We start from the raw sequence: 27,050 nt of genomic DNA on the forward strand, positions 1-27,050 counted from the left end.
CCTGGTCTTTACGTAAGGCACACCACTATTTGTTTTCGCTCCAAGACCCGTCTTTTAATCGAGGAAGGCTTCTATTGAAAGGATTTAAGGTACATGTATTTTATATCTGTTGTTTATATCGAGTGACAGAGGCGGGACGTAGCCCAGTGGACGGTCTAGGATCGATCCCCATTGGTGGACCCATTGGGCCATTCCTTTCTCCAGCCAGTGCACCACGAATGGTATATCAAAGGCCGTGGTATGTGCCATCATGTCTGTGGGATGGTGTATATAAAAGATCTCTTGCTACTACTGGAAAAAATGCAGCGTGTTTCCTCTTTAATACGTCAAAATTACCAAATGTTTGACATCCAATAGCCGATGATTTATTAATCAATGTACTCTAGAGGTGTCGTTAAACAAAACACCAGTCTTAGAAAGGAAAATTGCTACATTTTTTTATTAGTAGCAAGGGATCTTTCATATGCACCATCCCACAGACAGTATAGCACATACCACAACCTTTGATATACCAGACGTAGTACGATGGCTGGAACGAAAAATAACCCAATAGACCCCATTGAAAGGAATCGATCTTAAACCGACCGCGCATCATGCGAGCGCTTTACCACTGGGCTATGTCCTACCCCTACTTGTAGGGAGATGTTAACCACAGCTCAACGCACATTCACTCGTTAACCACACAACACAAACAGCACTGACCCCACTACCAGGACCAGAAGAAAAGCAGTCTGGCCTTCAGATGAACCCCTGAAGGAGAAACTATGCGGCCCCAAGGAAACCTGCAACACACAGCAGCATTTGTTCAAGCTACTGGTGTCCCTGTATGTGCGTTTGAAGAAGAAGAAGAACTGCATGGAGTAATTAATGGTGGTATGCAACCTAAAAGAAATGTTTTATTTAACGATGCACTCAACACATTTTATTTACGGTTATATGGCGTCAGACATACATGTATGGTTAAGGACCACACAGATATTGTCATCACTTCATGGGCTACTCTTTTCGATTAGCAGCAAGAGATCTTTTATATGCACCATCCCACAGACAGGGTAGTACATACCATGGCCTTTGATATACCAGTCTTGGTGCAATGGCTGGAACGAGAAATGGCCCAATGGGCCCACCGACGGGGATCGATCCCAGACCAACCACTGCGCTATGTCCCCCTTAACCAAAGATGCTTACACTGGCAATCCAATACCGACCGTCCATTAGTCTTTATGTAAGACAGGCGTCTACTGAAGGCTTTACGGTATTTTATATCTAAATTTATATCTGTTGTTCATACCGAGTGACAGTTCATCATAATATTCACAGTTTTCAGGTTTAAAGTCCACAGTTTTTCATTAAAGATATATAATCTGCAAAAAAAACCAACATATATAATAATAATAATAATAAATAAACAAAATTGGGTATGATGGTGATGAATTAGGACTTTAGTTTTGTGTCGTTAAACAAAACAAACTCCTTTTCTTCTTCTTTTTTTTTTTTTTTTTTTTTTTTTTTTTGGGGGGGGGGGTCGCATCTTGTGTGTAATATCTACGTCCTATTTGTTCACAAATTACACTCTCAGTACGGATATCCTATATCCTTCTAACAGGAGCTTTCTCCAGGCAAGTAATCAGTAACATCAGGTTTATACTATACCATTATCTAGTTAATACCATTATAGTCCGTCCCACAGGGAATGCCTTTTTTCATACTATGAAATTTACTACAAGTTATTTATTTCTGAGCCGAATGATTTGTAAACTGCAAACCATTTTTTTTTAGTATTTTCGTGTTATTTCCAAAAACACTTACTTTTCTTCTTCCACCAAACCAAACTGAAATTATTGACAAAAAACTGTTTTATAGAATGATGGGGCAGACTGTAGTAGTAATAGTATACCAGGTGCTCCATTCTAGGCATGGATCCAGGGAGGGATAGGTTGCTGATGATCTTAACACGCACACAATGCCCAACGTACCCCATCCCCCACCCCACACACACAAACTGATACGCACACACCTTTTCGACGTACTTCGAAAAATCCAGTTTGCAACTAAATACAATGAATTCATTGCTTTAGTAATATTTTGCTTGGCCAAGTCTTTCTGGGTAAGACTGTCATACATAAAATGCATGCTGTGTAGTTTTTATACAGCTGGTGGCATTTTATTGGGGTCACTCCATTCGTGAATACTGGTCAAACCCTTTTTAAATGTTGCATCCCCTGCAATCTTTTGCAAACTGATCAATGGCATTCAATCTTGCAAGATGACACCAGAAGTCTTTGGTAGACTAACCAATCAACCAATCAGATTGACTTGTTTCAATTGTACTTTGGTAGACTGACCAATCAGATGGGTTCTTCAACTGTATGTAGGCAGACTGAGACCAATCAGACTGGCAGTTTCAACTGTACATTGGCAGACTAACCAATCAAACTGATTCTTTTAAATGTACATTGGAAAACTGACCAATGAGATTCATTCTTTCAACTGTATGTTGGCCTACTGACCAATCCGATTGCTTTGTTTCAACCATTCACTTGTTGTTATTGAGAATGAGGTTGAACTTCCGGTAGCGAATAGCTGCGGATCATCTGTCCCTGTTGTCTCAAGTGTTCTAAGCGAATCTTGTCGAGCTCTGCCAAACGACTTTTCACATGTTCCAGCCGGTGGTACGCCATCTGTAAATCTTTCTGAGCTGAGTAACATGATCCTTCATGTGGCTGGCCTAAAGAAAGAAAACAAAAATATGCTAATTTGTACAGGACAAGAATAGAAAACAAGCCACCTGCCTTGGTGGTGTTCAGTGCTCTACAAAGCGAGTAAAATACTCGCCATGGCGACTAAAACATTCCCTGGCGTCTAAAAAATAAAATCACATTCACCAGTTGGCGACTGTCCAATAATTTTACTTTAATCTGTAAACAAAACTGGACATCGGAAAACACTGTGGACCAATAGCAATGTATCTTCCATAAAATGTGTTTTCTATGGGTAGTTTGTTTGAGACATGTTAATCGGACTATGAATAACGATTTTCTAGTATCCAAGAGTAAACAAGGCGACGTTAAGCGGGAGGTAATACTTCGTTATGATGTTATCTCCCTTAACTTGAATATCAAGCGTTTGGAAATAATTCGGCCCCAGTTCAGTTTTAGACCAAGTCGGTCCTGTCCCCTTTAGAGCCAGGTTTTATTTATGTATTAAAATGAGATTGTTGAGCCACTGTATGTCTCTACTTGTCTGTTTGAAACTCAAACGTTAATTATTTTAAATGTTGACTTGTATATGTGTTATGCTGCGCTCCAATCGTCTCGTGCTTATCGTGATGACGAGTCCCTCCACGGTAACGACTTTTCCAGTCACGTCGGAAGTCATGTTCACCAGTTGGAGGATGAAAACTTGTTTCTAATTTCATGACTCGACTTTAGACAGCTTTAAAGACACGACTATTTACAAAACAGTATTTATGGATTTACAAGGCAGTATGTGACGAAAATAAATATTATTTAACCCAAAAGCAAGGTAGCCGATTGGTAACTACTAGTAACACGTTGAATCATGGTAGATATTATCACAATGCTTTTATTTAACTTTTAATGAGTACTGCAATTTAAATGCATATCTTAGCAGTGCCATTAAAATAGTAATTCGCTTAAATTTGTTTAATACAATTATTGGGTACGGAATTTGATAATGATAGTTAATAGTCGTTCACTGTTTTAGTGGAACCGGACACAAACAGTAACTTGTAATTACTATTTAACAACTAAGAATCACCTCTTCACGAGTTCATTCGAATGCATTCCTAATAACAATTACAACATTAGCAATGTGTCATAAAATGGCAGATGAACCGATTTAATTACAAGTATATATTAGCTGGCTACTAAATATAAGTGGCTGACGACTAAAATATTATACTTTACTGGCCAGGGAAGAGTAAATTTGAACTTGCTTTGTAGAGCACTGGTGTTATATGGTTAAACCATCCGACATACGGCTAGTAGGAACAGCCTGTACTATAGGGGTTGGGTTCCTTGAAACATTGTTTTTCAGCCTTATATAAAGTGGTCAGTGCACCACGACTGGTACATCAAAGGCCGTGGTATGTAATATTCTGTCTTTGGGATGGTGCATATAAAAGATCCCTTGCTGCTAATCTGTGTTGTCCTTAACCATATGTCTGACGCCATGTAACCGTAAATAAAAATGTGTTGAGTGTGTCGTTAATTAAAAGATGTCTTTCTTTTTTTTTCTTTATATAAAGTGTGTTGTAATTATACGAAATTTGGGCTAGTGCTTTATTTTGGTGGGCTAGTGGAATTTACAAACCCACTATCCCTGTGGCTACCGACTTTTAAAAACATTTGTCATACCCTGACAGGGTTTCGCAGCCCGGTACCGTCTCCCACCCAGAGCGAGTTTAAACGACTCAATGGGTAGGTGTAAGAACACTACAGCCTCTTCTCTCTCACTAACAACTAACCCACTGTCCAGGAGAGACAGCCCAGATAGCTGAGGTGTGTGCCTGGTTCAGCGTGCTTGAACCTTAGTAGGATATAAGCACTAAAATAGGTTGAAATTAATGAAAACAAGCTACATATCCAGGGGCTAATCCGAGATTTTGTAATTGGAGGGGGGGGGGGGGGGGGTTAACAAAATTCTAAAAAGTGCAATTTGAGTTTGTCGAAAGGTTTGAGTTTGTCCCAATGGGAGTGAGATCTGTAGGGTGGGTGGAGTGAGATATGTAGGGTGGGTGGAGTGAGATCTGTAGGGTGGGTGGATAGGGGTGGGGATGGGGGATTCCAGGGGTCTCACTATCAATATATTTGTAAGCATGGAGTAAGGGAATATTTTGGTTTGAAACATTTAGTTTTATGATGTATGTATGTATTATGTATATGAAAACACACAACATACATGAAGCCCATAATCGAAACTGGAGACAGTAATAACCGATTATCATTTTTATTTAGGTAACCGTATGCGAGTGTACTTATGAAAACACGGTTACAATATACATGTAATCGACGAGTAATCGAAAACTGAAGGAACAATGAATAACAGGGAACAATATTTCAAAATCTTAGGTAACCGGAAATCACTTCACGTGAGTTTTACTTAGGTAACCGATTGTTCGGTTATGTGAATATAGTTCTCGTTACCGATGAGTTAGGCCTACCTAATCCTAAAACACTTGAACTATACGGTTCTGTGTTACATTGGTGGTTCAAATGTATTTAAAAACATAAACTGATTTTCACTTTCCTTAGTTTACTGATACATGGTACTTTTAATTTTAGAATGTAATTGTTCACCACGTAACCGATTGGCGGTTCTCATGATTTTAAAGTTGTGCAACCGACCCGCAAACAGAACAATGGTTCTCGTGAAATATTGTGCCCTGGAATAATGAATGTTTAGCGACACCCCAGCCAACAAATACACATCTGCTATTGGGTGTCGCAAAAAGTAAGTACATGTATACAAAAATTAACTGGAGGAACAAAACGTTTGTTTTGTTTAACGACACCACTAGAGCACATTGATTTATTAATCGTCGGCTATTGGATGTCAAACATAAGGTCATTTTTGACAGTCATAAAAAGGAAACCTGCTACATTTTTTTTCATTAGTAACAAAGCATCTTTTATCTGCACCATCCCACTGACAGGATAGCACATATCATGGCCTTTGATACACCAGTCATGGTGCAATGGGCTGACCAACAGGGATCGATTCTAGACCAACCGCACATCAGGTGAGCGCTTTACCACTGAGCTACATCCCGCCCCCTGGAAGAACAATGACACACTTTTAAAAAAATTCTGCGACAATCAATTATGGATTTTTATAATCATTCATTAACTCAGTACCGTCCAACCGATCAGTTTTCAATTATAAACAATCATTGGCACATCACTGTGTAGATTCATTTTTTTAACCGAGTAGATTTTTTATTTCACCTGTGTAGATTCGTTATTGTACCCGTGTAGACATGTTATTTCACCTGTGTAGACTCGTTATTGTACCTGTGTAGACATGTTATTTCACCTGTGTAGATACACTATCTTAACTGTGTAGACTTGTTATTTTACCACTTTAGACTTGTTATTGTACCTGTAGAAACCTGTGTGAGATACTGAATATTGGAGGTTATTTTACCTGTAGAAACCTGTGTCAGATACTGGATCTGAGAGGTTATTTTACCTGTAGACACCTGTGTGAGATACTGGATCTAAGAGGTTATTTTACCTGTAGAAACCTGTGTGAGATACTGGATCTGAGAGGTTATTTTACCTGTAGAAACCTGTGTGAGATACTGGATCTGAGAGGTTATTTTACCTGTAGTAACCTGTGTGAGATACTGGATCTGGGAGGTTATTTTACCTGTAGAAATCTGTGTGAGATACTGGATCTGGGAGGTTATTTTACCTGTAGACACCTGTGTGAGATACTGGATCTGGGAGGTTATTTTACCTGTAAACACCTGTGTGAGATACTGGATCTGGGAGGTTATTTTACCTGTAGAAACCTGTGTGAGATACTGGATCAGAGAGGTTATTTTACCTGTAGACACCTGTGTGAGATACTGGATCTGGGAGGTTATTTTACCTGTAGAAACCTGTGTGAGATATTGGATCTGGGAGGTTATTTTACCTGTAGAAATCTGTGTGAGATACTGGATCTGGGAGGTTATTTTACCTGTAGACACCTGTGTGAGATACTGGATCTGGGAGGTTATTTTACCTGTAGTAACCTGTGTGAGATATTGGATCTGGGAGGTTATTTTACCTGTAGAAACCTGTGTGAGATACTGGATCTGGGAGGTTATTTTACCTGTAGAAATCTGTGTGAGATACTGGATCAGAGAGGTTATTTTACCTGTAGAAACCTGTGTGAGATACTGGATCAGAGAGGTTATTTTACCTGTAGACACCTGTGTGAGATACTGGATCTGGGAGGTTATTTTACCTGTAGAAACCTGTGTGATATTGGATCTGGGAGGTTATTTTACCTGTAGAAATCTGTGTGAGATACTGGATCAGAGAGGTTATTTTACCTGTAGACACCTGTGTGAGATACTGGATCTGGGAGGTTATTTTACCTGTAGTAACCTGTGTGAGATACTGGATCTGGGAGGTTATTTTACCTGTAGAAACCTGTGTGAGATATTGGATCAGAGAGGTTATTTTACCTGTAGTAACCTGTGTGAGATACTGGATCTGAGAGGTTATTTTACCTGTAGTAACCTGTGTGAGATATTGGATCAGAGAGGTTATTTTACCTGTAGAAACCTGTGTGAGATACTGGATCAGAGAGGTTATTTTACCTGTAGTAACCTGTGTGAGATATTGGATCAGAGAGGTTATTTTACCTGTAGAAACCTGTGTGAGATATTGGATCAGAGAAGTTATTTTACCTGTAGAAACCTGTGTGAGATACTGGATCAGAGAGGTTATTTTAACTATAGACACCTGTGTGAGATACTGGATCAGAGGTTATTTTACCTGTAAAAACCTGTGTGAGATACTGGATCTGTGAGGTTATTTTACCTGTAGAAATCTGCGTGAGATACTGGATCTGGGAGGTTATTTTACCTGTAGTAACCTGTGTGAGATACTGGATCAGAGAGGTTATTTTACTTGTAGAAACCTGTGTGAGATACTGGATCTGTGAGGTTATTTTACCTGTAAAAACCTGTGTGAGATACTGGATCTGTGAGGTTATTTTACCTGTAGAAATCTGCGTGAGATACTGGATCTGGGAGGTTATTTTACCTGTAGTAACCTGTGTGAGATACTGGATCTGAGAGGTTATTTTACCTGTAAACACCTGTGTGAGATATTGGATCAGAGAGGTTATTTTACCTGTAGAAACCTGTGTGAGATACTGGATCAGAGAGGTTATTTTACCTGTAGTAACCTGTGTGAGATATTGGATCAGAGAGGTTATTTTACCTGTAGAAACCTGTGTGAGATATTGGATCAGAGAGGTTATTTTACCTGTAGAAACCTGTGTGAGATACTGGATCAGAGAGGTTATTTTACCTGTAGTAACCTGTGTGAGATATTGGATCAGAGAGGTTATTTTACCTGTAGAAACCTGTGTGAGATATTGGATCAGAGGTTATTTTACCTGTAGAAACCTGTGCGAGATACTGGATCAGAGAGGTTATTTTACCTGTAGACACCTGTGTGAGATACTGGATCTGGGATGTGAGACCCGTCTCCACTTCCTGCAGTGTTTTGAGGAACAGTGTCGTATGACTCTCAACCTGTTTCGGGATGGGTTTCTCCTTCGACAGTTCTTGTAATGCTAAGCCTTAAAAAAATATATATATAATTACAAACTTTCTGCTTTTATACAATTTCCTCAATTTTAATTGGAAGGAAGGAAATATTTTATTTAATGACGCACTCAACACATTTTATTTACAGTCATATGACGTCGGACATGTATATGGTTAAGGACCACACAGATATTGAGAGAGGAAACCCGCTGTTGTCACTTCATGGGTTACTCTCTTCGATTAGCAGCAAAGGATCTTTTATATGCACCATCCCACAGACGAGAAACGAGAAATAGCCCAATGGGTCCACTGACGGGGATCGATCCTAAACTGAACGCACATCAAGTGAGCGCTTTACCCCATTTTTGTAGGAGGATGGCCCATTGGGTGCATGTATGTAGTATCTATAAGAAGGAATGAGTTTAGCAAACATGGAGGAACAAGAGGTGAAATGACTGCTCTTGACAAACTATATTTTTCCTTTTAAAAATATCAGTGAAAGTGTCCATCCATTTTCTCATGTAGCACTTGGCTTTAAAAATGTTAAATTAAAAACTGTACATGTACAAAAAGGTTATTTTTCCAAATGCATATATATAAAAGAGTTTGTTTTGCTTAATGACACCATTAGAGAATATTGATTAATTAATCATCGGCTATTGGATGTCAAACATTTGGTCATTTCTGACCCGTAGTCATCAGAGGAAACCCGCTACATTTTTCCTAATGCAGCAAGGGATCTTTTATATATATATATATATGCACATTCATACAGACAGCACATACCACAGCCTTTGCAGGGCTAGCTCTGGGTAGACAGAACATTTTGCCAAATTATCTAAATTGAAGTTAAACAATTGCAGAAACTTGGTTATTTATTAACAAAATACCAATTATTACATAACAAAATGATCGCCAATTGTTTTAGAAATTCGCAATTGGCAAATTTGGCAAGTGGCAGAGCTAGCCCTCCTTTGACCAGTTGTGGTGCACTGGTTGGAACGAGAAAAAACCCAATCAGCTGAATGTATACACTGAGGTGGTTCAATCTCCAAATGCATGTGCCTGAACGCAGTTAGAAACAAAATTACTTTATCCATTTACTGGATTGTGTTACACATTAGTTTGTTAGAATGGTTTCATTTAATATCCATGTTGTTGAGTTGTTAACCAATTGGAAAATATTTAATTTTGTTAAATGTAACTAAAAAATATAGAATATATTTGTTAGCCTTATGCAGTTTGTGAAATCGATGATCAATAGTTTTATCCTTGTGTGTATCTGTGCGTGTGCGTGTGTCTGTGTGTGTATCTGTGTGTGTATCTGTGTGTGTGTGTGTGTGTATATGTGTGTGTGCCTGTGTGTGTGTATCTGAGTCTGTGTGTGTGCATCTGTGTGTGTGTGTGTCTCTGGATGTGTGTGTATCTGTGTGTGTGTGTGTGTGTGTGTGTCTGTGCATGTGTGTGTGTGTCTGTGTCTGTTTGTGTGTGTGTCTCTGTATGTGTGTGTGTATCTGTATCTGTGTGTGTGTGTGTATGTGTCTGTATATCTGTATGTGTGTGTGTGTGTGTGTGTGGGTAACAGGACTTTCACCCTTATTACTAGTTCACCCAAGTCGTTATGAGCAGGGTTGATTCGTACCTCTAACCGAGTTGTTTCGCCCCATATTTCAATTCGCCCTATTTTTTTGATAATATACAGACAATGTATTCACATTAATAATTAATTTATGAACAGTCACACTGCATACTACTGATGTGCTGTGGTTTCTTATTAAATATACTACATACCCAGCTGATGTTTTGGTAAAATAAGATAAGATTTATTGCAGTTAAACATTGCACATGGGAACAGTGAACAAAAATAACATCATGGGTACTGAATAAACAGAAGGAAAAAAAAAGACTTCAAAACTATAATAAATATATTAATTTGTGGGGGGGGGGGGGGGGGGGGGGGGTAAAACGACACGGTACGAACAACATTTAGGGCAAAGCAACCCTGGGTGAATAGGACTAAGGGCGAAACAATGCAGAGTTTGAAATGGTTTTCGGGCGAAACGACTCGGATTCGTGTGTATGCATGTGTGTGTGTCACTGTGTGTGTGTGGCGAACTAGGTGTGCAATGTGTCATTATGATGGTCATCTTTTTTTTTCAAAATGATGGAAGGGGACAGTGTTTCTCCTAAACAACAACTCCTCGGGTTAATGCTTTGGTCCGAGAACCATTGCTGGTTAGGAACATCGGTGCGGTGTGTGTGTGTGTGTGGGGGGTAAATACATAACTGTATCCGTATTGAATATAACAACACAATAGTCACACTGCTATAGTGTCATAATAATGAAGTTCTTTAATTTAAATGTGTTCTGTTATTTTTCCTGAAATACCTGCACTCTGTATGGACGATGCTATGTCGCGTTCAATACGTTCTAGTTGCAGCAATCGATCGCGGGGTCCTCCAGTCGCCATTTTCTAAAACAGTAATTAGGGTGTTTTCCCGCTTGGGGTCGCGTCTATTTAATATCGACTGGAAAGTTCGTCATATGCTAACAGAGCGCGAAGTAATATTAAAATGCCAGTCTTATTAAATATCCGGAAACAAGATAATTTATGAAAACTATTCTCTATACACAAAATCCATACTTTACAAAACAAACATCATTTGAGGGAAAGAAGAAGAAAAAGAAAGAAATGTTTTATTTAACGACGCACTTATTTACGGTTATATGGCGTCAGACATATAGTTAAGGACCACACAGATATTGAGAGAGGAAACCCGCTGCCGCCACTTCATGGACTACTCTTTTTGATTAGGTCAGGTCAGGTCAGGTCATAGGGTTTTACGTGCATATTCAGAACAAGCTGTTGTAGCGCACGCCTGTCATGGGCACAAGGTGCAAGGGAGCACCAGCAGCCCGACCAAGTCGGTAGCAGGCGAGGGGGGGGGGGGGTATTTTCGATTAGCAGCAAGGGATCTTTTATATGCACAGGGTCGTAAAAAAATGAAAATTAATATATAATAAAATTAGAACTATCGCAAAATTTAGGGGGGGCCAGACCCCTGCAATCTCCCCTAGGTCCGCCTCTGTGCAGCAGCGGTGTCGCAATTTCAGGCCTGTACGAACCGGTGTACAATTTAATTTGAGAACTCGCCTGAGGTGCTTGCAACAAACACGTGTGGCAAGTTCATGTACTTTTATTACATGCTGCCGTAAACCGTCAGTCTCAGACCACAGTTACATTGGTCATTGTCGTTACATCTCTTTTTTTTTCTTTCAAGATAATTGAACCAGTTTCAATAATATTTGTAAATAAAAGCTATGTGAACAATAAATGTTTTTGTCCTTTGTTCAGTTCCAAAGTTGCACTAAATAAAACAAAAATGTTGCTGTTATAACTTATACATTTCTAGAAAAAGAATTATTGTCACAGATAACAAAATGTTAATCGGCATAAAGTCATCTCTGAAAATGAACACAAAACTTTGTTAATTATAACAAGACAATTTGCACATGAAAATCACACTGGAGAACTTGAACACAAATATTTTAGAATCTCTTATTAGTTTAAAACTAATTACACATCCATGCGAACTGGTGGTTTGCTGATACGACCAGAATGAGTTACAACTGATGGTCGCACTGAATCACTTTGCACTTTGTGTTTAATCAAGATGTTTGGAGTTTTGGAAAGGATACACTTTTCGACGACACTTTCCAAAGGTTTATTTATGGGTCTCTTTTCTGACTGATCTTTGGTCGACACTTTGGCTTGTTTAGGTGGACCAACAATATTCGAGTTTGGCATTTGTTTTGGTTCGCTCTGTACCAAATCATTACAGACAGTCGACAAGTGAAGATCTTGTTCCCTGGCTCTGTATCTTGACAGATGAAGATGTTTTCTGTTACGTCTGTATTTTTTTCCGTTGTATTCGACAATATAAGATCGTGGAGAATTGTGGTGATCAACAACCTTTGCTGGTAACCAAAGCTTGGATCCTGGAAAGGGTAACATTCTTACGGGATCACCAGGAACAAGTACTGGTAAAACTTTCCCAGCTTTTGTGTTGTAGTAATGCTGCTGTTTGTTTTTGTCTTTAGTTAATAGTCTCTTCACTTCAGTTGGACTGTGTGTCCTTGGCTTTAGCAATTCTCGAGCTGTTAGAAGTTTGTTCCTTGGTCTACAACTCATCAACAGTTGAGCTGGTGATAAGCCACAACTGGACAAGGGAGTTGTACGGTAATCTAGTAGTGCTAGATGTTTGTCTGGAGTTTTCTCCCATAGTCGTTTCACTATCTGAACTCCTCTCTCAGCCTCACCGTTTGACTGTGGATAGTGTGGAGAAGACGTAGTATGTTCGATTTGGTAATCTTCACAGAACATTAAGAACTCGCGAGATGAGAACTGAGGTCCATTGTCAGTTTTCAACTTCTCTGGGATGCCATGACGACTGAACTGTGATTTGATGGCATCGATCGTTGCAGAACTTGAAAGATCATGTAGAGGATCCACTTCAATAAATTTGGAGTAGTAGTCCATTGTCAACAGATAATGAATATGTCCGAATTCAAATATGTCTGACGCAACTCATTCCACGGCAAGTTGGGAATAAGTGTCGGAATGAGTGATTCAGAATGCTGCTTGTTTTGAAACGTGTTGCACTTTACACAATCGTTTACAATATTTTCAATCTGTTGATTGATTCCTGGCCAGTAGAGTGCCTCACGTGCTCGTTGCTTGCACTTTGTGATGCCAAGATGAGACTCATGAATCTGTGCGAGCATGTCTGATCTCATTGATGGTGGTACAACAATTCTCATGCCTTTGTAGATAATACCATCAGCAACTGAAAGTTCGTCTCTTGTTGTCCAGTATGGTCTGATGCAGTGAGGTGTTTCCTCTATCGTATCAGGCCAACCTTTCAGTATCATGCCATGGAGTTCATTCAATTCATTGGCAGTTCTCTGCTGAAACTGTTTGTATCGGGTCGGAGATACCGCAATGTAGTCGATCATGTTAACCATTATTGGTTCAACATCTGGTTCTGCTTCAGGCAGATTTGCACGACTTGGTGCATCACCAAGTGGAATATCTTTTCCTGGCTTGTATTTGACTTCAAGGTCGTATGGTTGCAGCCTCAACATCATGGCTTGTAATCTCATTGGTGCTGACAGCAATGGTTTTGCAAAAATAGCTTGTATGGTTTGTGGTCTGTTTCAACTTTCACATATTTGCCGAAAATGAAATGATGAAACTTTTTACCACAATGCAAAATTGCCAACATTTCTTTTTCAATCTGGGCATACTTCGATTCATTATCAGTTAAAGCACGCGACGTGTAAGCAACTGGGCGACCTTCTTGAAGTAGCACTCCTCCTACAGCATAACTGCTTGCATCACATTGAATAGATAGTCCTTTGTGTACATCATAGTATGTCAACACTGGTGCAGTACAGCACATTTCTTTCAGTTTCTGAAAGCTTTGTTCTTGGGGTTTGTCCCAGTGAAACTCTACATCTTTTCGTGTGAGTTCTCGGAGTGGAGAGTCGACTGAGCTCATGCTAGGCAGAAACTTTGACAGGTATTGAACAAATCCAAGGAATCGACGAGTATCCTCCTTACTCTCAGGTGTAGGCATTTCCAGGACCGCTCGGACTTTATCCGGATCGGGTTTGAGACCTTGTTTTGTGACCAAGTGTCCCACATATTTCACTTGGGATTGTTTTATCTGGCATTTATCAAAGTTAAGCTTCAAGTTCCACTCAGTCGCTTTTGTGATCACTGCTTTCATGATCCGATCATGTTATTGTGGTGATTTTGCTGCAACTATAATATCATCCATTATAGCTCTTGCGCCTTCAACGTCTTCCAGCATTGTATCCATGATACGCTGAAACATTTCTGGTGCTGATTTGATTCCAAAGGGAAGACGGAGCCAACGATAACGTCCAATCGGTGTATTAAAGGTTGTGAGCAAACTGGACTCGTAATTCAGCCTGATTTATAGAAAACCAGATTTTGCATCTATCACCGAAAATACTTTCGCATCTGGCATAGATGCTACGTCTTCCTCGACAGTAGGAATTGGATAGTTCTCACGACGTATTGCTTTGTTTAGATCCTTTGGATCTATGCAAATACGAACTTTTCCCTTCTTGACCACCGTGACCATAGAACTGACCCAGTCAGTGGGCTGTCACTTTCACAATGTGACCTTGGCTTTCCATCTCTTTAAGCTTTTTCAACAATTTGCTTGTGCAATGCTTGTGGTTGCCTTCGTGGTCCATGTACAACAGGTGGTACGGTTGGATCAATTTTAATTGAATATGTTCCGGGTAGTGTTCCGGTTGTCTTTTCCAACTCAGGATACATATCCTTGATATCTGACATCGTGTGTATTCGCTCTATGAGACCTAGTCGTTTACTTGCTTTTCCAGACAAGAGTGGCTTCTGGTCTATGCGAACAACATAAAATTTCACATCTACACATCTATTTTTGTAACAAATCGGTAGTGTTATTTGTCCATCCACTTGTATCAGGTGATGAGTGTATGATTGAAACTTTGTTTTAGTAGGCACTAATGGTTCCTTGCAGTTCAGGCTTTTGAATAACTTGTATGGAAGTAGCGATTGGGATGCACCTGTATCTATTTAGAACAGGACCTTCTTTCCATTGATTTTCACTTCTTCCCACCAGTCAGTTTTCTCAGCCTCTTCATTTGAGATTATGTTGATTTCATGAGAAAATGAATCAGAATCATAATCCTCAGATGAGCTACCTGTGGAATACATTTCATCAACAATGTGTGTCTTTAGTTTATTTCTACACACTTTTTCGTAGTGTCCTCGTTTATGGCAAAAATTGCATTTGCTATTTCTTGCCGGACATTCCTTATGTATGTTGCTGTAGCCACACTTTGTGCAGGCTTTAGGTGATGGTGTTTGTTTGTGCCACTTACTAGTGCCATGTCTTGACCTAGATCCATGTTGTTCTGTCTTCTTTTTAGAATATCGCTTATCACGTACTGTATGAACTTTGGGATCTTCGTCATTGATAGCTTTGAGACTTTCCTGTGACATTTCGTGGTTTTGGCCAATATTTATTGCCATTTCCAATGTCAGAGTATCTCCTTTTTCAAGACATTTTTTCCTTACAGTATCATGTACAGAGCGCAGAACTATAGCATCACGCACCATCCGTTCTTCTTCTGCATAGCCGCAGTCTTTCACAAGAATACGCAGATCTGTTACAAAGTTATTAAATTTTTCGCCAACTTCCTGCTTTCGACGATTAAAGTTAACAGTTGCGCGAATTAGTTTTTTTCTTGGAGCAACATATGCTTCATATTTAGCATAAACACCTTCTAGAGTTTGATTTTCTGCCGGTGTGTTTTCATCTTCGGGTATCCAAGTGAAAGTGTTGTATATTTCACGCCCCTTGTCTCCGATGTAAGTCATCAGATAGTTCACTTTTTGTGCTTCAGTTTTAGTTGCGAGTGGACCATTAAATGTGAAAGTACAATGTTGTTGGAACCTCTTCCACTCTTTATGGAGGTGGACAGCTTGCCAATTCATTGTGGGTTTATTGCCATTATATACAGCCATGTTCGTTTTATGACAACGAAATGTGTAAAATACAGTGAATGTGTCCTGTTCTTTTTTTTATATTATTATTTATTGTCAATGTTCTTAAGTTGATTTAACAATTATCAGCACACCTGCAGACGTGCACGGTTGATTTTGGCGGTTTCCAGTCCGTTCCGGTGTTTCACGTGTCATTTGCAAAGTAGGAATATTTGACTTTGACGCCGTTCTAAGTATTGCCGTTGCAATATCAAAGTACATTTATAAATACCTGTTTTCACCATTTACACTTATTTATCTATGATTGCAATGTTTTAAATTACTTTTCAGGTCCACTTCTGACACCATGTAACAAACACTGTGGCAGGTTCATGTACTTTTATTACATGCTGCCGTAAACCGTCAGTCTCAGACCACAGTTACATTGGTCATTGTCGTTACAGTGCTTGCGTCGCAGGATCGAACCACCTCGGTGGATCCATTTCACTGATTGGGCTACGACACGCCCCTGGTCTATGTTAATACCAAACTGTTACATCAGTTTCAAACCGAGTGTTTGACAGCACACATTCTTAACTACAGGTAATTTGGCTTCCTTATTTGTGGAAGGGTCGGAACATTACCCATATTAAAGCGTCTGCCTGATGCGCAGTCGGTTTGGGATCGATCCCCATCGGTGGACCCATTGGGATATTCCTCGTTCCAGCCAGTGCACCACATCTGCTCAAAGACCTGTCTGTGGGATGGTGCATACAAACGATTCCTTACTGCTAATGAAAAAATGTAAAAATGTAGCGGGTTTCCTCTAATGACTGCGAGTCAGAATTACCAAATGTTTGACATACAATAGCCGATGATTAATTAATCACTGTGCTATAGTGGTGTTGTTAAATAACATACACACACGCTCGCACGCACGCACGCACACGCAAACACACTGTGACGGAACATGCGCTTAAATTTGTTTCGCCTGTGGCGATTTTAATTGTGTTAGAGGGCCGTGTGCAGTTCCTAATGCACTTAACTAGCTGGGCAACTTGTTACGTAATACTTCGCGCGATCGGGCATTCCAATATGCACTTAGTCCAGCTGTGGAGGCCATGTGGCGAGTAGTTACGTAATACCTCTGCGAGTGCGGTTTTTACAACCGTGATTTGGCGACGATGGCGTCAGTAAGTCTGACGATCAGAGAGAAATAATACTGCTTGGTCGCGGTGGAAATATCAGATGATAGGGGGAGGTACCGCCTTGTACCCCCAGGCGAATTCTGATTTTATAATAAATAGCTAGTTTTTAGAGATATCGAGGAGAACGAAAAGGAAGCTTCCCGGGAACGTTAGTCCGTTTGGACTTTGGTAAATATCATTTCTGCTCTGTGTATAACCTTGATGTGATTGATGTGACTTTAAATATTTTAATACTGTATTATACCAATATTCTTTAGACAGTGTCTTCGGTCATCTGACGAAGTAAATCGTAGACTTTTTGTTCTAACATTATATCAGTATTTGGTAATATAAAGCTTAGCCAGTCATCCTAGTGGACCTAGGTAAACTGTAGGTTATTGTCTTTATTGTAATAGGTACCAGTATTAATTCTGTGTTACAAGATTACTGAAAGAGTAGTTAAGGGTTAATTAAAAATGAACCCGTTAGGAATAGAGCTGTATTTCCTTTATTAATTAAGTTCCCCAAGAAGCGTTTCTCAATTATCACACGTTACTGAAAGAGTAGTTAAGGGTTAATTAAAAATTAACCAGTTAGGAATAGAGCTGTAATTCCTTTATTAATTAAGTTCCCCAAGAAGCGTTTCTCAATTATCACACGTTACTGAACGAGTAGTAAGGGTTAATTAAAAATTAACCAGTTAGGAATGGTGTTGTAATTCCTTTATTAATTAACTTCTCCTGGAAGCGTTTCTCAATTATCACACGTGCGGGTGTGGTGTAACGGTGAAGTGAATCGCATATTGTATAACTAGACACCTAGAGATTAACTAATTAAGTGATCAGTTCTGGGTTGTTATTATTGCTGTTATTAATTAACTACTACGGCTGTACATTTGTCAGCGTAGGATAATACAGATTCCAAAGTGTATTGTGTTTTGTTGTGTTTCTAGTGAGCTAAACGTGCTATAATAATATATACTTTATATAAGATCGTATCTCTGATCATACCTAGAGACGAGCCATACTAGGGTTTAACCGCCTGTTACAGAGAGATCTAATAGATATACAGTTAGGAGAGAGATTTGGATAATCGTGTTTATTCAGTTACGGGAATTATAGAATCCCCGTGACACACACACACATACATGCAAACACACACACATATGCACATGCAAACACACACACGCACGCACACGCAGACACACACACACAGAGCGTATACACCCACTTCATAATTATGTTCCTACGGGCCTGAATTTGGCAGTCATAATTTGCCACACAAAAGTAGTAATGTAACAGAAACTGTTTAAATAATGGACTGGGTTATTGTTAAATATATTTTTAATCGGTAACTGAGATATGTAGTCTTCAAAAGAAATATTTTCTAAAGACAGGACCGCACATACCATAGCCTTTGATATGCCAGTCGTTGGACACTGGTTGAGACAGGGGGAAAAACATTGGATGCGCTGAGTATATTTAATCTTATGACCCAATCACTTGAGGCGAGTCAGAATTAAAATAATAATAAAAAATAATAATTGTAAACGTTTTTTGTAAACTAGTTTTTCAATCCCTCACATACAAATGCACAGCCCAAGTTGAATACAGTATCATACATTACAAGCAAATTAAAGTGGAAGCTAAATCAAAACCCCTTAATAAATAAATACAGTACTGTAAGTACATTCATATATAATATTATGTACCATTTTATAAAATTATGCTACTGGGCCATGTCGACAATAAAATAATTAACTAGTATACAAAGGGACGTCGAACTAAATAAAATGAATAAATATAATGAATAAATAAATAAATAAATAATTAAATAAACAATAATTATTTTCTTAAATAAATTAATTAATTAAAAGAAAATAATTTAAAAAAAAAATATATATATATATATATATATATAAATAGCACCCACATTCATTCGTTCTCTCTCTCTCTCTCTCTCTCTCTCTCTCTCTCTCTCTCTCTCTCTCTCTCTCTCTCTCTCTCTCTCTCTCTGAATGTCAGAATTACCGAATGTTGGTTATAAAAACTTTATTTATTGCCGTGCAGAAACAGTTTAGCGGTCTGAGGATTGGCCAACAGGCGTTAGCCTATATTAAAGCCTCTCCCAACATTTTACAATATGAATATTATACATGCAATACAAATAAAACATAATGATTATAACTGGTCAAAATGTACTAACAAAGAGCGCAAATAGAAGGAAGAAAAGGTAAAGAGGATGGACAAGTTTTAATATGTTTTACCATGGGCGTACATGGGGGGGGGGGGGGGGGGGGGGGGGGGGGGATGGGTTCGACCGAACCCCCCCCCCCCCGAAATCGTTTTTTTTTATAATTTAATATATCTGACATTGATATCTGACATTATTATATTTACTCAACATAGAAATATATGCCCAATATCTCTGCAATCTATTTTGGAACCCCCCTTTTCAAAATCCTATGTACGCCCATGTTTACCGTTATACACGATTTAGAAGTAGATGTCAAAGGAGAGAAAGAATGTGAATGGTTAATTAATCTCAAAATGTTTGCTATTTATAATGAAGAAGAAGAAGGAAATGTTTTATTTAACGACGCATTCAATACATTTTATTTACGGTTATATGGCGTCGGACATATGGTTAAGTACCACACATATATTGAGGGAAGAAACCCGCTGTCGCCACTTCATGGGCTACTCTTTTCGATTAGCAGCAAGGGATCTTTTATATGCACCATCCCACAGACAGGATAGCACATACCATGGCCTTTGATGTACCAATCGTGGTGCACTGACTGGAGCGAATTTATAATGAAGTTGTGGACAGATTTTAATATAGCATTATTTTCTTGGAGACAGGTTTGGGTCACCAAATGGTCAACTGTTACAATTAAGATTATGACAATCTAACAAATCGTTATTTCAAACTACATCAGTGGCGTAGGAAGGTGCCAAAAAGTGTGTGTATGTGTGTGTGTGTGGGGGGGGGGGGGGGGGGGGGGGGGGGGGGCACACTTTTATATTTACACACAATTACACTATCATACGGCAAATATAAAGCAAAATATCTACCCGAAACCACCCCCCTCATACAGTAGCTGATGGAATGTTCCCCGGACAGCACCACATATTGTACGAAGAGCATCTAATTGGATAGTTTCAAAATAATATACCTGTTCAATGGTACACTGTGCTCTAGTGGTATCGTTAAACAGAAATCAAACGTTAACAACAAACGTTCAAAGCAGGCGGATATATTGAAATCTATTGGTGAGGTTTGGCTAGTAGGATCAACGAACGACAACTCCGTTTTCTCCGGAAACGCCTACTTGCCACGTCCTTGGTATTGTCTTGTCAATTTTCACGATTTGGCTGAGTATCTCCGTCAGTATTAACATTTCTCAAGTGTATCTGTCACAGTAAGAAACCAGACATGGGGTCGTACTTCACCAAACTCTTCAAGAGCCTCATAGGTTCGAAAGAAATGCGAATTTTGATGGTTGGTCTGGACGCCGCTGGTAAGACCACCATTTTGTACAAGCTGAAATTGGGCGAGATAGTTACGACCATACCGACGATCGGTTTTAACGTAGAGACGGTTGAATATAAGAACATTAGCTTCACTGTGTGGGACGTGGGTGGGCAGGATAAGATCAGACCGCTGTGGAGACATTATTTCCAGAACACCCAAGGACTGATTTTTGTGGTGGACAGCAACGATAGAGAACGCGTTGACGAAGCGAAGAATGAGCTGAACCGAATGATTCAGGAAGACGAACTCCGAGACGCCGTACTGCTTGTGTTCTGTAACAAACAGGATCTTCCGAATGCGATGGCGGCAGCCGAAGTGACAGACAAACTAGGACTACACCAGCTGCGGAACCGACAGTGGTATATACAGGCGACCTGCGCCACTAACGGAGATGGCTTGTACGAAGGATTGGACTGGCTTTCACATACCTTAAAAAATAGAAAATAAACTTTTTAAATTAGATTTTAAAAAAACCCTGCACTTTTCTGTTAACAATGTTACCAGAGTAAATATTATATAATTACCATAGCAGTTGTGTATGTTTGTAAACTGTTCTAAAACCACAGATTTACACATCATGTATGTATGACAGTGTTTTAGTGTTTTAGATCTTGCACATTTTTTATGTAAACAGTGTGTAAATATTATAAAAGATAGTCGACACAATACTCTAGTTTTTATGCTGTGCATACATGCACGTTTGTGTTTCTCATCTCCACTGTAATCAGTTATATGTATATGGCTGGTCCATTTCAGTATCATTCAAAGCTTAACCGAGGCAAAATGTTACCCTTACATGCAGATGTTTACATGAATTAGCATGTTTTTGTTTATTATAGGTCATATAATTTGGGGTCGAAACAACTCTGTATGAATGAGATTTAGGGCGAATCAACCCAGGGTGAATAGGACTAAGGGCGAAACAATACAGGGTTTGAAATGGTTTCAGAGCAAAACAACCCGGAATCATTTTACATTAATTTAAGATTATTGCCGTAATAGTAGATTAAATACAGATCTAATGAAAATACTACTTGTATTAAATATTAATTACTTAAATTTATACGTTATTAGTTTAATTAAAAAAAAAAAAGAATCTTATTACAAAACAGTGCATATATATGTGGTATGTTAAAAAAAAATCATAACCTTTTTATCGTGGTAATTAATATACTCGTAATTGTGTATGATGATCACAAAGGTTTGAAAATATTTGTAAAAACATTTTAGTGACCATTGATCAATTAGTCCCTGAAATATTTTCTTTTAAATTTTTTATGGGAGCTGGTTAAAATGTTTCCAAACAAAAATCTTAAATGTTTTTGAACAAAACATCCCCTTATTTTGACTACAAAAATATTCTTATTTGGTCACAAACATACCCGTATGTTGTTCAGAATTAAGATAAAAAACAAATCATAATAATATAATATTATTGGCATTACTCGTTGCCTGTAACGTTGCCTGTACCTAGTCCTAAAATAAGAAGGGTGGTGCAGTAATCCGTGACATAACCTGGGTGTTATATTGGTGGGGGTGACCCACACTGTGGGAAGGAATTCCCACTTTGCACATTATAAAAGACAGAGCGTAAAAAAAAACTATGTGGGGTTGTTGTTGTGGTTTTTGTTTGTTTTTTAGAGGGAGAGAGGCATGCCTCCCTGGCTACATCAATGCATAGATTGAAAAGGGCGCTTTTAAACCAAAAAGGATCACTTTTGAATACTTCACTCCCACTATATGGGGGCTAGGATATTGTAAAACAATTCCTTAACTATTTTCAGAAATTTGTCAAGCTGTCATTTTAACAATTATAAAATTATATTGGGTATGTTTCGATAAAAATTTGATGGAAATTAATTTTAAGCTAATTTATATTTGTTTATTTTTTTTAACTTACAGGTCTGTTGTGACCAAAATGTATGTTTTGAACCCCCCCCCCCCCCCCCCCCCCCCCCCCAAAAAAATGGGTATACTTTGGTTGTGTTTGTTTTGGTTTGGGTACGTTTAGACAACTTACAATATTTACTACATGCACATATAGCTATATACATACATTCATGTTTCTATGTAGTAAGTATGGAACTTAATATGTGAATATTACAATATAGTTATCAAATTACCAAATGTTTGATATCCAATAGCCGATGATTAATAAATCATTGTGCTCTAGTGGTGTCGTTCAACAAAGAAACAAAGTACAATATACATGTAGTTAACATTTCAGAATTGTGTACGAACTTGTGTGTTTTACATAGCAATTTCTGAAACCTGCATGCTGCTGAACAACTACAGTGTAGTCGAGATATGTTTGATGATTTGTTCTGTATATATATATATTAATTATTATTTACGTAATAAGCATGTATGTACATGTCCTTTCTTCCTTTTTAACCGACTGTCATGAGTTTACAGATCTATATTTATTTGTAAGATATTTCCGACTAACAGAGCCTTTTTGGTAACTAAAATTACATATTACATTTTGGGGTTTTTTAATAATGTTTATGTAGTTAACATTACAAGGGGGTTTTAGTAGCCCAAACCAGATTTTTCTTACCAGTAATTTTGTATACATGTACACTGTACATAAGAAAAGAAAAACAATTACAAAGTAAAACGAGAAATGACTACATCACCACAAATACATGGGATATAAACATACTGGTAATACATACATGTAGTGGTATTCAAGTAGGAAAAGGTAATTAATATGCAGTTTTAGTCGTCAAAAAGATTCCATTAGGCTGAATTTCCATTAACGCGATTCCGCACATATTTTATCGTGTGCGTTTCTGCGAGCAGAAATGTGCTTTTCCATGTCTGCGTTTTCACAAGCAGATTACTATACAAAAGTTGACATTGTCGGAGTGTACTGTAAGTCGAAAGTAAATGCTTTATGTTGTGAGGTCACCGTGCGGAAAAATCTGTCGACTTTTTTCCCAGCACTTTAAATGTCAGCATGCGAAATCGCATGTATGGAAAAAGTACTATGTAAATCCACTGTGTCGATAAACTCATGCACGCGAAATCTCACGTTCAACAGGACTTCTAGAATGTTTACAAAATCCACTAGCCATGGGATCAGTGATTTTAGAAATTTACTAGCTAGGATTAAAAATTCACTATCCTTACTTTACTTCATACAATTTTACTAATAGTAATAATTGTAAATGTTACCTAAAGAGATTAAAAATACCAAAATTGGGGGCTGGGGTTGGGGCAGCATATTCATATTTACAAAATAGACTTAAATGCAGCATTTGACAACTTGTTTTCACTAGCCGTCAGGCATGGCAATAGTAGTTATTTACTAGCCCAACATTGAATATCATTAGCCATGGGAGTGGGGCTAACATAATCTAGAAGCCCTGAACCGTTAAAGGAAAGCGGGCCCAAGCCAGAAATATCCTACAATGGCTGCAGACTTCCAACAGTCCCATTAAGTTTTGACTGGGCATCAGTGTCACTTACATTGTATATCTTGTGCTGCACGTACAGCAATATGTAGTTTCATCAACATTCTCGTGGTAGCGTGGCAACTGTGTTTAATGTTCGATAGAGAATGTTTGTACGTTCTTGTTTTAAGCCTTGACTGGGCATCAGTGTCGCATATATATATATATATATATATATATATATATATATATATATATATATATATATATACACACACAATGTATATCGTGTGTATGTATATATGCATATGTACTTTGAAACTTCAACATTTTCTTGGCAACACAGCAACAGTATTTAATGTTTGCTGCAGTCTGGAGAATCTTTGAATGTTCTTGTTTTACGTTTTGACTGGACATCAGTACCACATATACCATTATCTACATATATTATGTAGTTTGGAGCCTCGGCATTCTCTTGGCAACTGAATTTCAATGTTTCCAGTTGTCCAGATAATGTCTGATGTATATTACTGTATAGTACTTGTAACATAAAAATGCATGCATGCACCTTTGTTTTAAGTTTTGACTGATCATCAGAACCACATACACCATTATGTACATACATGTATGTATAGTTTCCACACCACGTATCGTGGCCAAGTTCTGTATTTACACATATAAGAACGCTCACTTACAGACTTTATTCTAAAGAAGAGTTGTGACTATACCGTTCTAATTCCTTTGAAAACACATCATCCAATGTTCCTTTGTTACTGCTGTCAAATATGTGAGGTTGTTGTAAACCACATGCAATGGGCCTTGCCCATGTATACATGTTACTGCTATCGAATATGTAAGGTTGTTATAGACCACGTGCAATAAGCCTTGCCTATGTATATGTAGTAGTGTTGGTATAAAGTGCTCCTACTGGCAGTAGCTAGTGGGAATTTCCCTGTTAGCTCAGTTGGTAGAGTGCTGTACTCTCGTACTGAGAGTCCGTAGTTCAAATCCACTCAGTGGAGGTTGATTTTTATCTGTTACATATACATGTTACTGCTATCGAATGTATACATTTCAGTTATGTCAGATTATTATAAACCACATACAATAACCTTTGTTCATGTATACATTTCAATTATGTGAGATTATTATAAACCACATACAATAACCTTTGCTCATGTATACATTTCTGGAATGTTTATTGCCTACCAGAAAGCATCCAGTTTACAATGTCAGTTATACATTTTATTCCTTTTTTACAACTTGTACCAATCTGAATGTTGTGTTTTCAAAGGAGTTCAGTATATAATTAATCTTGATGGGATGCCTAAATAGATTTCATCACCACCAATGTTTCTTTTGTCATTATTTCTGCTCTGCAAACCAAACCACATTAAGGCCACCCGCTTTCCATCAATGCAATTGTGCGCGTGTTTTATCGTTTGCGTTTCCGCATGAGCAAATGTGCTTTGCCATATGTGCGTTTTCACAAACAGATTACTATACAAAATGTTATTTTGTCGGAATGTACATGTACTTTGAGCCGAAAGTAAATTAATGGCTTCATGTTATGATGTCGCCACATGGAACAATTTGCTAATCGATCAACTTTTTTTTTTAGTATGCTGAATAACCATGTGCGGAATCGCATATATGGACAATTCTTATGTAAATGCACTTGTTTCGATAAACTTGCACGTGAAATCGCATTGATGTAAAGTGGGACTAACATAAATACACACATACTGATGCACATCAGTATTTGTGTTAATCTGGGAATACAGGCATGTCTGCAGGAAATGGTGCAATGTGTCCTAGACAGAAAATACATTGAAAATAAACGGAAATGTTTTTTGGAGGTGGGAGGGTTTGGCCCTAACTCCTCCCACTACACAAGCACCTGAAAATATAAAAAGAATTTGGCAAGCAAGGAAGATATGATGAAAAAACCTGAAGGGAAATGTAGATCTATCACATTCTCAGTTTCTGTTGTGTATATATTTGTATTTTAATTGTTTATCATGTTCAAAATTACCTATTACATATATCTACATACATACATACATGTGTAGATGATGTAGTAAGTATGAAACTTAATATGTGAATACTACAATATAGTTATCAAATTACCAAATGTTTGATGAAATCAGTGTGCTCCAGTGGTGTCGTTAAACAAAACAAACTTTATTGTTTATCTCGATCCACTAATCATTTGTTGTACCGAGAATAATATGGTTTAAACAATCTGATTGGTTGTATTATAACATAATATACTGATAGATAATATATTACACTGAACTAAAAATTTTCCGTCAAATTCAGATACATGGTTGTGACTTTAGACAATAGTGTGTTGTGGATGTACCAAGTACCAGGTTTAAGCTGTGTGGGTCACCAAATTTGCGAAGTTTAAAATCAAGTTGAACTTGGATATTATATTTCATAAGTAAATCGCTAAAATGCTCATGAATTCCAAAATGAAATACATGTAAGCACAGTTTTTTAAAGAGCCATTTATTTTGTTAATGTTTTGACTAACAGAAATTTCAGTTGGCTTGAGATATTTTTATCAAGTTCGGCAAATTGCAAGTAAAGTCTTTGACCCATACTAAGTCATACACATGTAGTTAAATACTGGAAACAAGCAGGGCTAGTTCTGGGTGCGAAGAAATGTTTGCCAAATTATCTCTTGAACTTAACTTTAAAAAATTGCAGACATCCAGTTATTTTCTAGCAAAATATAAATTTTCACATGAAATTATTTTGCCAAATTGAAATAAATTTTGCCAACTGTTTTAAAAAATTTGAATTGGCGAATTTGGCGAGTGCTGGAGCTAGCCCTGGAAACAAGAATGATTATAATTTGTCTGTGGTTGAAGAAATGTACATAGGTCTGTTGATTGTAAACCGTGTCTAGAATCCAGTTATTTACATGCTTGACAATATAGTTACAGACACTGTATGACATTGACGTAAATGTAAATATACTTATGTGAAAGTATATTTATAATGTATGATGTTTTTGAATATGGGTAAATGAATGATAGAAATAAAGAAATTGACTTAA

The 27,050-nt window shown here is 38.0% G+C and overlaps 3 protein-coding genes across 3 annotated transcripts; 1 reads left to right on the forward strand and 2 right to left on the reverse strand.

Moving 5' to 3' along the window:
- Window positions 1–1,242: 1,242 nt before the first annotated feature.
- LOC121368144 (mediator of RNA polymerase II transcription subunit 11-like) lies at window positions 1,243–10,942 on the reverse strand. Its single transcript, XM_041492742.1, has 3 exons — window positions 10,686–10,942; window positions 8,188–8,328; window positions 1,243–2,728 (listed from the first exon to the last, which is right to left on the reverse strand). Exons 1-3 carry the CDS (start codon window positions 10,765–10,767, stop codon window positions 2,547–2,549), a joined length of 405 nt encoding a protein of 134 aa, XP_041348676.1. The 5' UTR covers window positions 10,768–10,942; the 3' UTR covers window positions 1,243–2,546.
- Window positions 10,943–14,949: 4,007 nt separating this feature from the next.
- LOC121381289 lies at window positions 14,950–15,873 on the reverse strand. The gene has a single exon (XM_041510576.1). It carries the CDS (start codon window positions 15,871–15,873, stop codon window positions 14,950–14,952), a length of 924 nt encoding a protein of 307 aa, XP_041366510.1.
- Window positions 15,874–20,374: 4,501 nt separating this feature from the next.
- LOC121375137 (ADP-ribosylation factor 2-like) lies at window positions 20,375–27,050 on the forward strand. The gene has a single exon (XM_041502397.1). The coding sequence runs from the start codon at window positions 20,487–20,489 to the stop codon at window positions 21,030–21,032; it is 546 nt and encodes a 181-aa protein (XP_041358331.1). The 5' UTR covers window positions 20,375–20,486; the 3' UTR covers window positions 21,033–27,050.

The sequence above is a fragment of the Gigantopelta aegis genome, chromosome 1 (genome assembly GCF_016097555.1).
Source record: "Gigantopelta aegis isolate Gae_Host chromosome 1, Gae_host_genome, whole genome shotgun sequence".
Classification (NCBI taxonomy): domain Eukaryota; kingdom Metazoa; phylum Mollusca; class Gastropoda; order Neomphalida; family Peltospiridae; genus Gigantopelta; species Gigantopelta aegis.

Coding starts and splice junctions, on each gene's coding strand:
- LOC121368144 (XM_041492742.1), bottom strand. CDS start 10,767: ATGGCGACTGGAGGACCCCGCGATCGATTGCTGCAACTAGAACGTATT. Junction 8,329..10,685: donor ATCGTCCATACAGAGTGCAG/GTATTTCAGGAA, acceptor TATTTTTTTAAG/GCTTAGCATTACAAGAACTG. Junction 2,729..8,187: donor TCTCACACAGGTGTCTACAG/GTAAAATAACCT, acceptor TTCTTTCTTTAG/GCCAGCCACATGAAGGATCA.
- LOC121381289 (XM_041510576.1), bottom strand. CDS start 15,873: ATGAATTGGCAAGCTGTCCACCTCCATAAAGAGTGGAAGAGGTTCCAA.
- LOC121375137 (XM_041502397.1), top strand. CDS start 20,487: ATGGGGTCGTACTTCACCAAACTCTTCAAGAGCCTCATAGGTTCGAAA.